This window comes from Myzus persicae, unplaced genomic scaffold (genome assembly GCF_001856785.1).
Source record: "Myzus persicae strain clone G006 unplaced genomic scaffold, MPER_G0061.0, whole genome shotgun sequence".
NCBI classification, from domain to species: Eukaryota; Metazoa; Arthropoda; class Insecta; order Hemiptera; family Aphididae; genus Myzus; species Myzus persicae.
In genome coordinates, this window is record NW_019104105.1 from 135,496 (window position 1) to 147,974 (window position 12,479).

Sequence of the window (12,479 nt, forward strand, 5' to 3'; positions counted from 1 at the left end):
TTGAAGTTTTTTGTCACTAAGAAAAAAAACAATAAATTGTTACAAGCAGTAAGATATTGAGATTTATAAATAATTCTAATAAAATGAACAGCATCAATCATAGATTTCAATATTAGCCATAAGGTACAATAGGTATAACATTTTCAACTTATGTCAATCTTCAAAAATAATAAAACTAGTCTATTTTTAACACTGGTTTTGTGTTTACCAATTGTTAATAATTATGATTTAATTTCCAATAAGTACTTACTTAATTTTAACTAAACAATTTACACCAAATATTACCCAAAATATATTTTTGACAATGAAATAAAATCAACTGAAATGTACTTTAATTAAAACAACTTAAATATGAAAATGTAATTCTTTGATTTTACATTAATTAAAAAACAATTAAGTTAAGTTTGTAAATAAATTCACAGAAACTCAAAAGTAACTAGTTAAGATAAAAGAAGAACCTAATTTTTAAATTATACATTTTTTAATGTCCAGCCGATTCATTTTCCTAATTTACTGATTAAATGTACAACTGATTTCTAATTTAAAAACAACTATTTTTTAAATTTTTATTGTAAAATCAAAGTAAAAAAGTAATATTATTTTTATTCTTTTCTTTACTGTGAGCAAAGTTAATACATTTGCCAAAATTAATTATAGTGAAACCTCTAAATACTGAACACTCTCAGTCACTGAAATGTTGTCCGCTATTCAGAGTTCAGTTTGTTGGTTGTCCCCAAGAAATATTTGCTATTTAGAGGAGTCTTAGGGGAGGTTTCACTATATATAAAATGTAAGAAATTTCAAAATACTGTTTGTGTATAGCATAAGAAATATAGAATATATAAGGTATTTAAGCATTTGAAATAGTATTGCTTGGATAGTAATGTAGAAGATATGAAATAAGAAAATGTATACATTTGAACTTAATGATAAACACAACTATTAATTAATCAAAGGAAATATTTTCATACCTGAAAAAAAACAATGATAAATATTTTTGTTTAAGACATTAAATTGTATTATGTTGTAAAAATAATTACAAATACTTAAAATATATTAGATATAAGCCAAAAAATTATCCCAATACAAAACCATTATATTTCTGATACATATCTTAAATACTTATCTTCGATACTGCCCAGCCCTGAACAAAAACTTAATTTAAAGAAAATTGAATCATTAGTTTTTAGTAAATTCATAGTTAAAAGTATTACATTATACAAGTATTTATAGAGAAACAAACTAAATATTTAAAAAATTTAGGATCTAATAAGATCCAATATATTGAAGTATATAAATTTATTTATTTTTGTTAATTTAAATTTTTGATGATAAAGAGATAATTAGTATAAAAATAATAAAATAAAAAAATTGTAATTATGAATCTGTAAATGTTTGATTTTAATGATAGAATTAAAGTCTTCAGTTTCTCTTTATAATAACACACAGTCTTTAAAAATAGCTATGAACACACATAATATACTCTAATTAATTTTAATCCACAGAACAGTTGACACAGATGCAACTACTAAGGCTTTAAGATCTTCAAAATCAATGATGTCAAACATAGTTATTTGACCAATGTCCAATTTTACTTCCAATAATATATTCTCGTCCTTGAGATTAATTAAATCATCCATACAGTGCAAACGATATGCCAATAAGAAACCATTTAGAGTTCCAACAAACAAAATATTTGTATACAAGTATATCGCAGAAGCTCCTGAATATTTTTTCTTCAACCATGAGCTTGCCATAATACACGAGTTCTTATAAATACCATGAATTAAGATGCTATTTACCTGATTCCGACTGATTATCAACCCATGAACTACTGATGTAAACAAAAGGTAACTTAAATGTGGGCATAAATGACCTTTGATAGCTTTTGAATTAGTATTTGAATGCCATTCATACCATGTTTCTCGGACCCAGCAGCATACATTAGTATAAGCGCACATGTCCACATCAACAAGTTTTCCAGTATAATGTTCTCTTCTAATTCCATCATGTACTACTTTAACTGTGTTATGCAAAGGGCACACATTTGAATGTTCTTCACGGCATTCAATGAAAGTATTATCTTCTCCAGTTTCTTGATTTGTTGTAGGTCTAGGATTTAACACTACTATTGTGTTTAATTTGCAATCTTCTATATTAGCAGTTCTAAGATCATAGTCTCCTGTGTTCTGGTTTTTTGTAAGTGAAAACATATACATAAAATTTGAAAATACAATCATGACATCAAGTTTATGACAAATAATTTTATCTACTCCATTAAGACCCAAAAAATTGTGTTGTGCTATACGGGATATTTTAAAATTAGGATTTTGCCATTCAAGCCATTTTTTATAAGCCATTTCATAATGAACATCTGTAAGTAAATCAAATGGAATATTACTATCAAACTGTTTGGTTAACAGATCAATTAAATATTTCTTTGGTATTTCTTGATAGCAGATTTTTTTCCACAGTTTATTAAAACGAAGTGCATTAGTAGTAATATCATGACATGTCTTTGACAACCGTTTGAATTTAACCAAAGTCTCGCCATCAAAATAACAAACAATTTTTTCCAACACTTCAGGTGGTAGATAAACCTCACGAACGTTTTCTGTTTCATTGACTTGTTTAGAAATATCAGCACTATAACAAAGTAAAATTAAAGATGTTAAAAAATAAGTCAGTTACCAGTAATATATTTTTTCTAAAAATAAAAAAAGTATAGGTAAAATACTAAACTATACTAATTTAAATACAAGGCTCTTTTTATTATTATTATAAATACATTTTACAATTGGCTTAATTTTTACATGAAGAGGATGCTACCCACGAGTTTGATGTCTCCATCTTACCAACTTACGACATATCAAATTTTTGATCATTAGTTTCAATAGTGTGCTGTTAGTTCTGATATTAGAGTGAATTGACCTATTATAAAAGTTTTAGGTAAGAATATTATCTATGCTTAAGCGTCAGCGGATTTTTGGATATTTCAATTTTCAAGCTAGATATGAACATTTTTGATTTGTATTATTTTACATAATCGTATCTTGCTTGAAAATGAAAATATCGAAAATTTACTGACGCTAAAGTATAGATAAAGTTCTTACCTATAACTTTTATAATAGGTCAATTCACTCTAATATCAATACTAACAGCACACTATTGAAACTAGTGAATGAAAATGTTCTGTTGTATGTGCATAAGATGGAGAAAACAAATGCATGGTCAGCGTCCTTTTAAGAGTTAGTGAATGGATAGGTGGTTCTAATTGATGAAACTTATGTACACCATTTATATTACATTTGTCTTTTGGGATCACTTGGAATAATATGAGCAGAAAAGTCCGAGGCGTGAGGATAGTGAAGGTTGGAATGGATAATTGTGTAGAAAGTTTTAGTTTCATTTCAAGGGTTTGGCCCATAATTGGAATCCATAGGACGGTTGAAGAAAAGCTAGTGCAAAAGGTCTTATTTTAAAGATTAATATACGTGGTTGTAAGAAGAAGCCATAATTTTAAGAGGATGTTAACTTACTATTGGTTTTCTCTGAAAATAAATGTGGGTTAATCCACAGTCTACATTAAATTTCTATTTAATTTATATCTGCTCCCAAGAAAGAATTGGCCTATTCGACAAAAAATATTTTATAATAATATTAAAAATATTAAATGGTTATTAGTGTGAGTGCAAGGGTGTACGGAAAATATGCACACAATCACAAGTACATGTCATTAACTAACTGACAAAAATGACTTCATGGAATAATGAATAGCTCATTAACAACTGAATATTTTCAGATTATTAATTTTTAATTGATAAGCAACAACATTTTAAAGACCGTATTGAACTCTTATTTTCAATTTGATTTTAAATTATGGTATAAAATAATATGTAAAAAAGCTATACATTTTCATTTTTTTTAAAGACTAATGATTAAGTTTGATATTAAAATATTGAAAAACAATGTTTGATGCGGGCTATAGGATATTTCTGTCTATAAATTAAGAAAAAAATGATCAAATTTGGTTGATTCTACTGGACGTTATCATTATTTCTGTAAAGTGTGTTTTAGAGGACAACTATTATCATCAGACACCTTAATGCATAAACAATACCACAATAAATTTCATTATTGTTTTAAAATAAAAGCTTCTAACTAAATAATGATCAAAATAAGTTAATAAAACAGGTAAGATTATTTTTGTTTTCAAATATAATGGGAAATTCTAGTTTATATCATGTTCTGATATATTGATAATCGATCATACCCAATAAGGATAACAACAAAAACCGAATTGATTATTTACCTATTCAGTTAAAAAATAATAATTATTCTGGCATTAGTAATGTGATTATGGCTATTAAAATCAACATTTATAATTAAATTCTATAACATAAAATTATAAAGAACCAGATAGTTAAAAACATAGTAAAATTGTTATATTATAAATTACAATTAGGTACTACATTGAACATTTTAATAATATTATTTTTTTTTCATCACAATTTCAACAACTTAATATTGGGTTTTATTATAATTTAAATCAACAACTTATATTTAAAAATTTATAAATATTTTTAAGTAAGTCCTTCTCAACTGAAATTAAAAGAAATTTTTCATGTGGTTTAGTACATATTGGTTTTAAAAAGTGGTTTCACACCTCACATGTATACCCACACACAACAATTAATTAATATTATTATACAGTATACACTGACGGACGACAGCAAAGTATCTCTTGCATTATCGATTCTCCGGAATGGAAAGCCCAGTGCAGTAATATACAACAGCCCAATTTTTACACGGCTACCAAAATGTTTTTTGTAACGCCGGTTCAATGTGACCCTGAGTAGGCCAGAGTAACAGACATTTTTATGGTAGGAAGAGGTAAGGTTTTCGTGTGATACCTAGACAATGACTTGGTCTGAGTGAATGTATTTCGACTCATTTGGATGGATACCAACATTTTTATAGGTACCACATTTTACATGTCTTGAATATAAATATTATCTTAATTAAAACTTTATAACTAAATTAACAATACAACAGAGCTAAGCACTTTCGTATTAAAAGCTCATTTATGAAAACTATTTACCGAGGATTTATATTCAAAGATGAAAGAGAAATGGCGTCCACTGAATCCATGTCACTCCATGCTGGGCATATTGAACTATCCATTTTGAATTTTTTTATTTTCGTCAAATTACAATATTGAATCACACTAAATCATGTACATAATACGGAAGAACTAACCTCACTAGTCACTAGTACACTGCTCACACCAGTCACACTTTTTAGTAGTTACTTGTAGAATGTTGAAACCGTGCGTCCGTGCAAACGCCGATTAACATAACCTTATCACTTATTATGTCAGCACTCGTAAATGTTTGTCATACGTACAAATTCATGGAGAAATATTCATCGCTTACAGTACATTTTTGTTTTATACCACGAAAGTGTTATGTATGAATCCATATCACGATTATTTTTTTTATATTCTGTGATATCTCTAACTTAACAGTTTGACACAAGTACACAATGATTATAATATGGAAATATTTTGTGCACACAATTCTTTATAATCGTGTTTGACCCAGACCCCGATTACGCAAAAGACACAAAAATATAATCATATACGTATTAATACATTACAATAATACATTAAATATTGTTTTATATTTATGTAGATAAATGTGATATATCATATATATTATTTATATATATCAAAAACGAACAGGCTGACTGTAAAAAAATAAAATATCTGCCTCAGTCCAAGACACGCAATAAATGAAATTATAATTATTTTTTATGTCTTTACACAGAACAGATTAAAATAAAAAATTGTCCTTACATAATAACTTTACTGACTACAGTAGATAAATAACCGTAGCACTGTATGTCAATATTTCATTATATGCTATATACCTATCTAATCTACAGTGACCTACTTACGACTCAAATTGTTAATATTTGTCATGTAATATACTTTAAATATGCATTATTATCTTAATTCGTGGTATTTGGCATTCGTATAAAGTTATAAGCAGATAAAATTATTGTTGGGAACTTGTGTTATAATCCATTTTTTCACCATTCTACATAAACTGCGCCGATGCAGTTTGTGTTTCACTTGGTAGATCCTTCGATGCTCACTGTATGTGCTTTACTTTACTGCACAACGGTGGTTACCAAAAAGCCCGTAGTCAAAATGTTCGAAGCATAGAAAAATAAATGGTAAAAAAGTTTGGACAGTAAAATGTCCACGGTAAAAAATATCATCACGTCATATAATTAGGCAAAAGGGAAAATACGATGTGATGACTATCAAAGTTCCAATCAATTTTAATATTAATTTTAATTAAATGATGTACCTGGCCAAATTAACAACTAATCTTGTAGTTATCTAAAGCGATATCGGCAGCATCAAAACTTGTTGATATACTTAAGTAAATACCCAACTACCTACTTTTTTTTGACTCTGAATACAGCTCGAATTTTGAAAGCATGCAATATTGGACCATTGATTTTATCTAAATGATCTATTTTGTCGAGGTTTGGTCGACTTTATTTTTAACCAAGACCTAGTATAATTATATAATAACTATAATATTTTTTTTTCATTAAAATTATTATTCCTATTCGTGACCGTCGTCACTCGTCCGTCATGTCAACTTTTTAACTACGAACCTATTGGTTATTATATAATGTATTCACACTGTTCTACTGTACGCCAGAATTCGATACTTCAAATCATCGCGTTTACATGGCATCGATTCAAGAAACTACCCACAACTTTAAACCTAAGTGTACCTATGTTTGGAGCATAAAATCTTAATTCTTAACAACTACTGGATTGATTTTGACGAAAACCTCAGAAAGTTTAAAGAGAAAGAGTTCAATCCACGTTGAAAAATATAGCAAGAACTAGAATCCAATACACGATTTTCGGTTGGCATCTAAGTCGATACATTTGACTCCTACAATACAGCAAGAGTATACTGGCAGGAGCCTTTTACAAATAATTGTAATGGTAAGTTTATCATACATTAATAAATCACAATAATAATAATATTGTAAATTGTAATATATATGATAATATTATATATTATGTATTATATGATAATGTTAATACATTATATTAACATTATCATTTATCAGTAATCACAATAAAAAAACGCTGCCCATGATGTGGCCTTAGATCATATACTATGGATGGAGCCATGGCCTATCTCGCCTGTGTAAACAATTTGAAGCACATATTAGCGATGAGTCCTCCTTGAGATTCGTTATCTGCGCATACGCGAGTATACTCATCGCATATTTATTTTTTAAATAAACGCGGGATTTAATATTCAAATAAAATATAATAACATAATTGTTTATTTTATTTATTTGCAGTGGCGTGTACCGTAAAAAAAATAGGTGTTGCTCTAATAAATGTTGGTGACCTACCCCTCATTATACTGTTATACCGACCTATAAAATGCCCTATTTTTCTTTAATTAATACCCACCTACCCATATTTAAGGTGTTGCCTTAGCAACACTTAAACCCTATGTTACACGCCACTGTTTATTTGTATTTGTATTTTTATTTGTTATTCAAATGAATAATGTCCAATTTCCAATATAGTAACAATGTAAAACAGACATTAATTAATAATAAAATGAAACATTTAGAAGAGAAAAGAAAACAATATATACAATTATTTACTATTTTATATTATTACTCTATGCATTGTTCATTTGGGTAATATTGTAACTTATAATACAAAATATTTAACTATTAATACTACATAACTACAGAGTACAGAACATTCAACATTACTAACTACTGATTATTAAGTATATGATCTAAGGATGTGGCATACGTTAGTACTTGGCATATTAATATGATAAGTGATAATCCAACTTAAAAACAGTGTATCGGTGTTCTTTGTCCATTAGGTACTTACGTCAAATACTCTATAATGTAGAGTATTTGGGTAGGCCGTTAATACATTATAAAGATTCTAGATACATAACTGTAATAAAAATATGATCACTATTATATAGTTATGCAACAAAACCATGTAAATAATAACACATGAGTTAATTTTAATAGTTACATATTGTTAAAACTAAATTGACAATTTATCATTTTTAAATATACGAATTTAGACGATTAATGGTATCCACTGTCCATCATCAATAATGACAGCCAAACGTTAGGAAATGCTCACTGAGCCGGGTAAGATGGCAATTATATTAAGGCTCTCTAGCTTATTACACAGACGGCCCCGACACTGAACTTTGTAAGTACAAGGAGGTACACACTTCACTTCATGATATTTTCATAGTTTATAACCAATACTCATTTCACATTACACTGAATTCCGTTGAAAATCAAAAAAGTTTATGTCCAGTTTATTGTTGTGCAATTCCGTGTCACAGTCAACGATACAATATTGGCTTTTACTGTATTAATTTTATAATTATATTCTTGTTCCGCTCTAAAACTAGATACCTATCATTTTTGTATTTAACATTGTATTCCAAACAATAAATTGATTATTTTGTTAACCAAAATTATTTGGTTAAAAACAAGATGACTGAGAACACAATCAACAATTCACAATCAACACTCATAAATTAAGATGACAAAATAATTCCTGCACTCACTTAGTCACTTCATTCACTTTCATCAGGCAATGGTTATGGTAACTTGTTCCTAAACTCAACTGTTTTCATGTGCATATATCAGAAACTGTAATTATTCTGTTTCTTGTAGGAACTATACACCAAGAACAATAGTATTTTATGAGTATACTTCAAACAATCCAAGTGTCAATTTGCCACAGCCTTGGCACATGTGTTTTCATCCGACGAACAAAATTAATAGTTGTGGGATAAGAGTATGTGTGCGAACGCCGGGGCATTTGGATTAGTTGGAGCGTGCTTATAAAAACGACTGACTTTGATAAAATTATATCTAAGCCCAAAGATTCCACTAGTTCATATCAATAATTAGATTATATGAAATAGGTTCATGAATACACAATAGGTATGTCGTATGACGTATGTGTATTGAGATAGTTATCACCGACCTAACAAATCTATGAATGAACATATTTATGGTTTGAGCTTTATCAAAAAAAAAGTTGAACAAAAAATTAACCTATGGTTTAAGTTGTATATTAATTGTAAAATGTTAACAGAGATCATAAATAAATTGATTTTGTGTTCATAATATTAATAAGCTTATTTTATGTATTAATTATTCATTCCTACCTTTCAAAAGAAATTCCACTGCATTTTTATAAATGATACACATAATGTTTATTTATTATATACAATTATTTTTAAGTTTTAAAAATGCATTTATGTGAGGTTTTAAAATCTAAGCTGGGTTGTCTTTATAATATTTCTATGTGTATCAACCACAGAATAACCGAATTCATAGGTTTGTGAGAAAAAACTTTTTAAAATTGGTATGTTATAATAAGTGTTATTTATAAACTTAATTGGTCAGTATTTAGATTGAACACTGGATACATCTAATAAAGAAGAATTGAACATACCATTAAAAATTGTGATAAGCATAATAGTCTGTACTAAAACTAAGATAGGAAGTACCACTAGCCATAAATAAATGTATCAGGCATTAGTCGCAGCGCCTGCCTTCTGAAGTTCAACCAATTGAACAGAACATAAAGTTGAGGTATTAAAAATAAAAAAGGTAAATAAAATTAATTTTATAGAAAACAAAGATAAAACAATTCATTGTAAACACTTTTTCAAAATTATAATGAAACAGTATTTTAAAACACACATTTTTAAACAATATATTTATTTCCTAATATTTTATGATGAATAAAAACCATTGAATGAATGAAAAAAAAACTTATGAGCATTATTGCAAGTGAAGAAATTTGATAGTGATTATTTTGTTATTGGTTTCAACTATAAATATAAAAATAGAGTATGAATATATATTTTTGTTAATTTTAAAAACTATTTGTTGATCTTAAATTTTTCTAATTACTATAGCTAAAAATGCTTATTTAAATAAAACAATAAATTAACTTCAACTGTTGATATTTAGAAAATATAATAATATTGTAACTGTTTTACATGAAAAACAATGGAATAATCTCACATTCAAGATATAAATTAATAAACAAAAGATGGAAAATTAATAGTAAGTCATTAATGCCAATGTACTTCACTAGGATGAGTAATTTGACCAAGTTTTATGAATCTCGTTAAATTGTTTTGAGCAGTTGATTGGGAATTTTTAGATTGTGGCTGTGGCAATTTACCATCACGTTTTAACACTCCAACACAATTCCAGATGTCTACTGTTGCTAAAAAAAAAAAATATTTATTAAGACCATTTTAAAATTAATTGTTATCTTCTAGAACTTTGTAAATTGTAAATCTATAACATGTAATAAATTTAAAACAAACATATTATTAAAACTAACATTTCCAAAGTCTCACACATCCATCATCACCGGATGATGCTAAAACGGTACCAGTTATATTCCATGCAACACGCCAAACAGTACTCAAATGATCATTAAATTGAGCCGCAGTTTCAATAGTATACGGGAAATCTCTTGCAGCACCACTGTGTAAAAATATTTCTATTAAAAATTAGAAATAAAATCAATTTTTCAATAGCAAACTTAAAAACTTTTGTACATACACAATTGGTCTGAGTTTTAATATACGAACATTATTTGTAGCAATTGCTAACAAATAAAATGATCGTCCCATATTAGGTGCAAATATCATGTCATGTACTGGATGCTCTACACTAGTTACAGATTTAGTTTTGGCCCATCGACGAGATACTTTATTGTATTCACATATAAATACTTTACTGTTTGTAGTATTAGAATTGTCATCACTACCAACTGCTATCATTCCAATTGGATTTCTATAAATAAAAAATGTTCAGTATTATTGTTAAATACTGTTAAAAAATGTTTAGTAAATACAACTTCAAATTATTACGTGGATAATAAAGGATTCCATGTGAGACAACTACTAGGCAATTTCAATGATACTTCATGTTGCAATGGCCATTCAGCAATGTTCATTGCGTCTGGAGCTTCATAAATTCGCAAAACTCCATCAGCTGAGCAAGTTGCTAAATTAAATCCAAAAGATTTTGGACCAAATTTTACATCAGTTACAGAAGTGACAGAATCAACTAAGTTTGCTCTATGCACCCAATGACGTAATACAGTTCCATTTTCATCACTTTCTCCTACTACAAAAAAATAAACATTAAATATTGTCATTAAATTGCATGAAAGACACAATTTGGAAATTATAATTGTTACATATTTCTTCCCATATGGCTGCGGTTCGGTCAAAAGAACATGTTGCTAACACTTGACCAAAATCAGGATGTGCCCAAGTCACTTTCCAAACAGATCCACTATGAGCCTTCCAACTAGATGACAAATTCCAATTACCATCTACATCTTGGTCCCAAACCTATATTTAAAAATATAAAAAATTAAAATACAACATTTACAAATACAAACAGTCAACAGGATTACCCTTACTTTAACGAAATTATCGGTCGAACATGTTGCCATTCTATCTCCATAGTAGTCAAATGCAACATCGTGTATTAAGTCTTTGTGTTCCGAATTAATACTGTGTGCCTCAACCATGTTTAAATTTAATAATTTAGTATGTAAACATTATATAGGCTAAAAGTATTCTGTTGTATTAGCGGTAGGTAAGAAAACTTGCGTAATAAACAAACGAACGATAATATTTAAATTTACAAACATTTAAAATTCAACATTTTTTTTTTTTTGCAAATAATTATGATAAAACATAACCTATAATAAGTATACTACTTAGGAGTATATGTAATCTCTTTGGGATGGATAGTTTCACAAATTGCAAACAGATGGCGTTTAACATACAAAAGAAAGTTTACTATGATTTTTTTTAACGACCATTGATAAAGTAAAAACTATGTGGGATGAAATGGTTCAAGAAGATTACAAAAAGATTTGTGAAATATAAATCAGCATATTTTCAATACAAAATAACTAACTCAGAGAGGACAAAAATTTAAGAATTTCTTATATTTACCATTATTCAAAGAACAATGAATATTCATATCACATGACTGAAGAACAAGTTTATAATGCTTAACACTTTTTAAATCCATTGCATATTTAATAATATACCTTTGAGTTTAATACCAGTTGAATTACACAATCGTTTACATTAAATAGTGTGAACACAAGTGAGAGGGTACATAAATTACAGATAGTTTTTTCAACAAGTAAACATCTTCTAATGTCTGTGCTTCTCTTTGAAATTCCATGTGTGGTACAAATCTGAAATTTGAACAATATAGTTAAAAATTTTGATTGATCTATTTTATTTATACAGTAACAAGAGATAATAGTGTTTAGCATTGTTAACATATTGAAAAATATTTAATAAAATGCAGAA

General features: G+C 27.9%; 2 protein-coding genes across 4 annotated transcripts; both read right to left on the reverse strand.

The window, feature by feature from the left end:
• Positions 1–1,013: 1,013 nt before the first annotated feature.
• LOC111038790 lies at positions 1,014–5,650 on the reverse strand. Its single transcript, XM_022322022.1, has 2 exons — positions 5,102–5,650; positions 1,014–2,646 (listed from the first exon to the last, which is right to left on the reverse strand). Exons 1-2 carry the CDS (start codon positions 5,182–5,184, stop codon positions 1,485–1,487), a joined length of 1,245 nt encoding a protein of 414 aa, XP_022177714.1. The 5' UTR covers positions 5,185–5,650; the 3' UTR covers positions 1,014–1,484.
• Positions 5,651–10,076: 4,426 nt separating this feature from the next.
• LOC111038791 (nucleoporin SEH1-A-like) lies at positions 10,077–12,439 on the reverse strand. 3 transcript variants are annotated; one of them, XM_022322026.1, is made up of 7 exons: positions 12,209–12,439; positions 11,567–11,660; positions 11,339–11,495; positions 11,007–11,265; positions 10,696–10,929; positions 10,472–10,617; positions 10,194–10,351 (listed from the first exon to the last, which is right to left on the reverse strand). In XM_022322026.1, exons 2-7 carry the CDS (start codon positions 11,597–11,599, stop codon positions 10,194–10,196), a joined length of 987 nt encoding a protein of 328 aa, XP_022177718.1. In that variant the 5' UTR covers positions 11,600–11,660; positions 12,209–12,439. The 3 variants fall into 3 exon arrangements, with proteins under 3 accessions (XP_022177717.1, XP_022177718.1, XP_022177715.1); XM_022322025.1 differs by lacking the exon at positions 12,209–12,439 and having other exon boundaries at positions 10,077–10,345; positions 11,567–12,104; XM_022322023.1 differs by lacking the exon at positions 12,209–12,439 and having other exon boundaries at positions 11,567–12,104.
• Between the last annotated feature and the right edge of the window lie 40 nt (positions 12,440–12,479).

Bases quoted from the DNA above. Each gene is read 5' to 3' on its own strand.
- LOC111038790 (XM_022322022.1), bottom strand. From the start codon at position 5,184: ATGGATAGTTCAATATGCCCAGCATGGAGTGACATGGATTCAGTGGAC. The intron at 2,647-5,101 runs GTAAATAGTTTT...ACTTTGTTATAG, and splicing joins TCTTTGAATATAAATCCTCG to TGCTGATATTTCTAAACAAG.
- LOC111038791 (XM_022322023.1), bottom strand. From the start codon at position 11,677: ATGGTTGAGGCACACAGTATTAATTCGGAACACAAAGACTTAATACAC. The intron at 11,266-11,338 runs GTAACAATTATA...ATTTTTTTGTAG, and splicing joins AGCCATATGGGAAGAAATAT to TAGGAGAAAGTGATGAAAAT. The intron at 10,930-11,006 runs GTAATAATTTGA...TTTTATTTATAG, and splicing joins TGGAATCCTTTATTATCCAC to AAATCCAATTGGAATGATAG.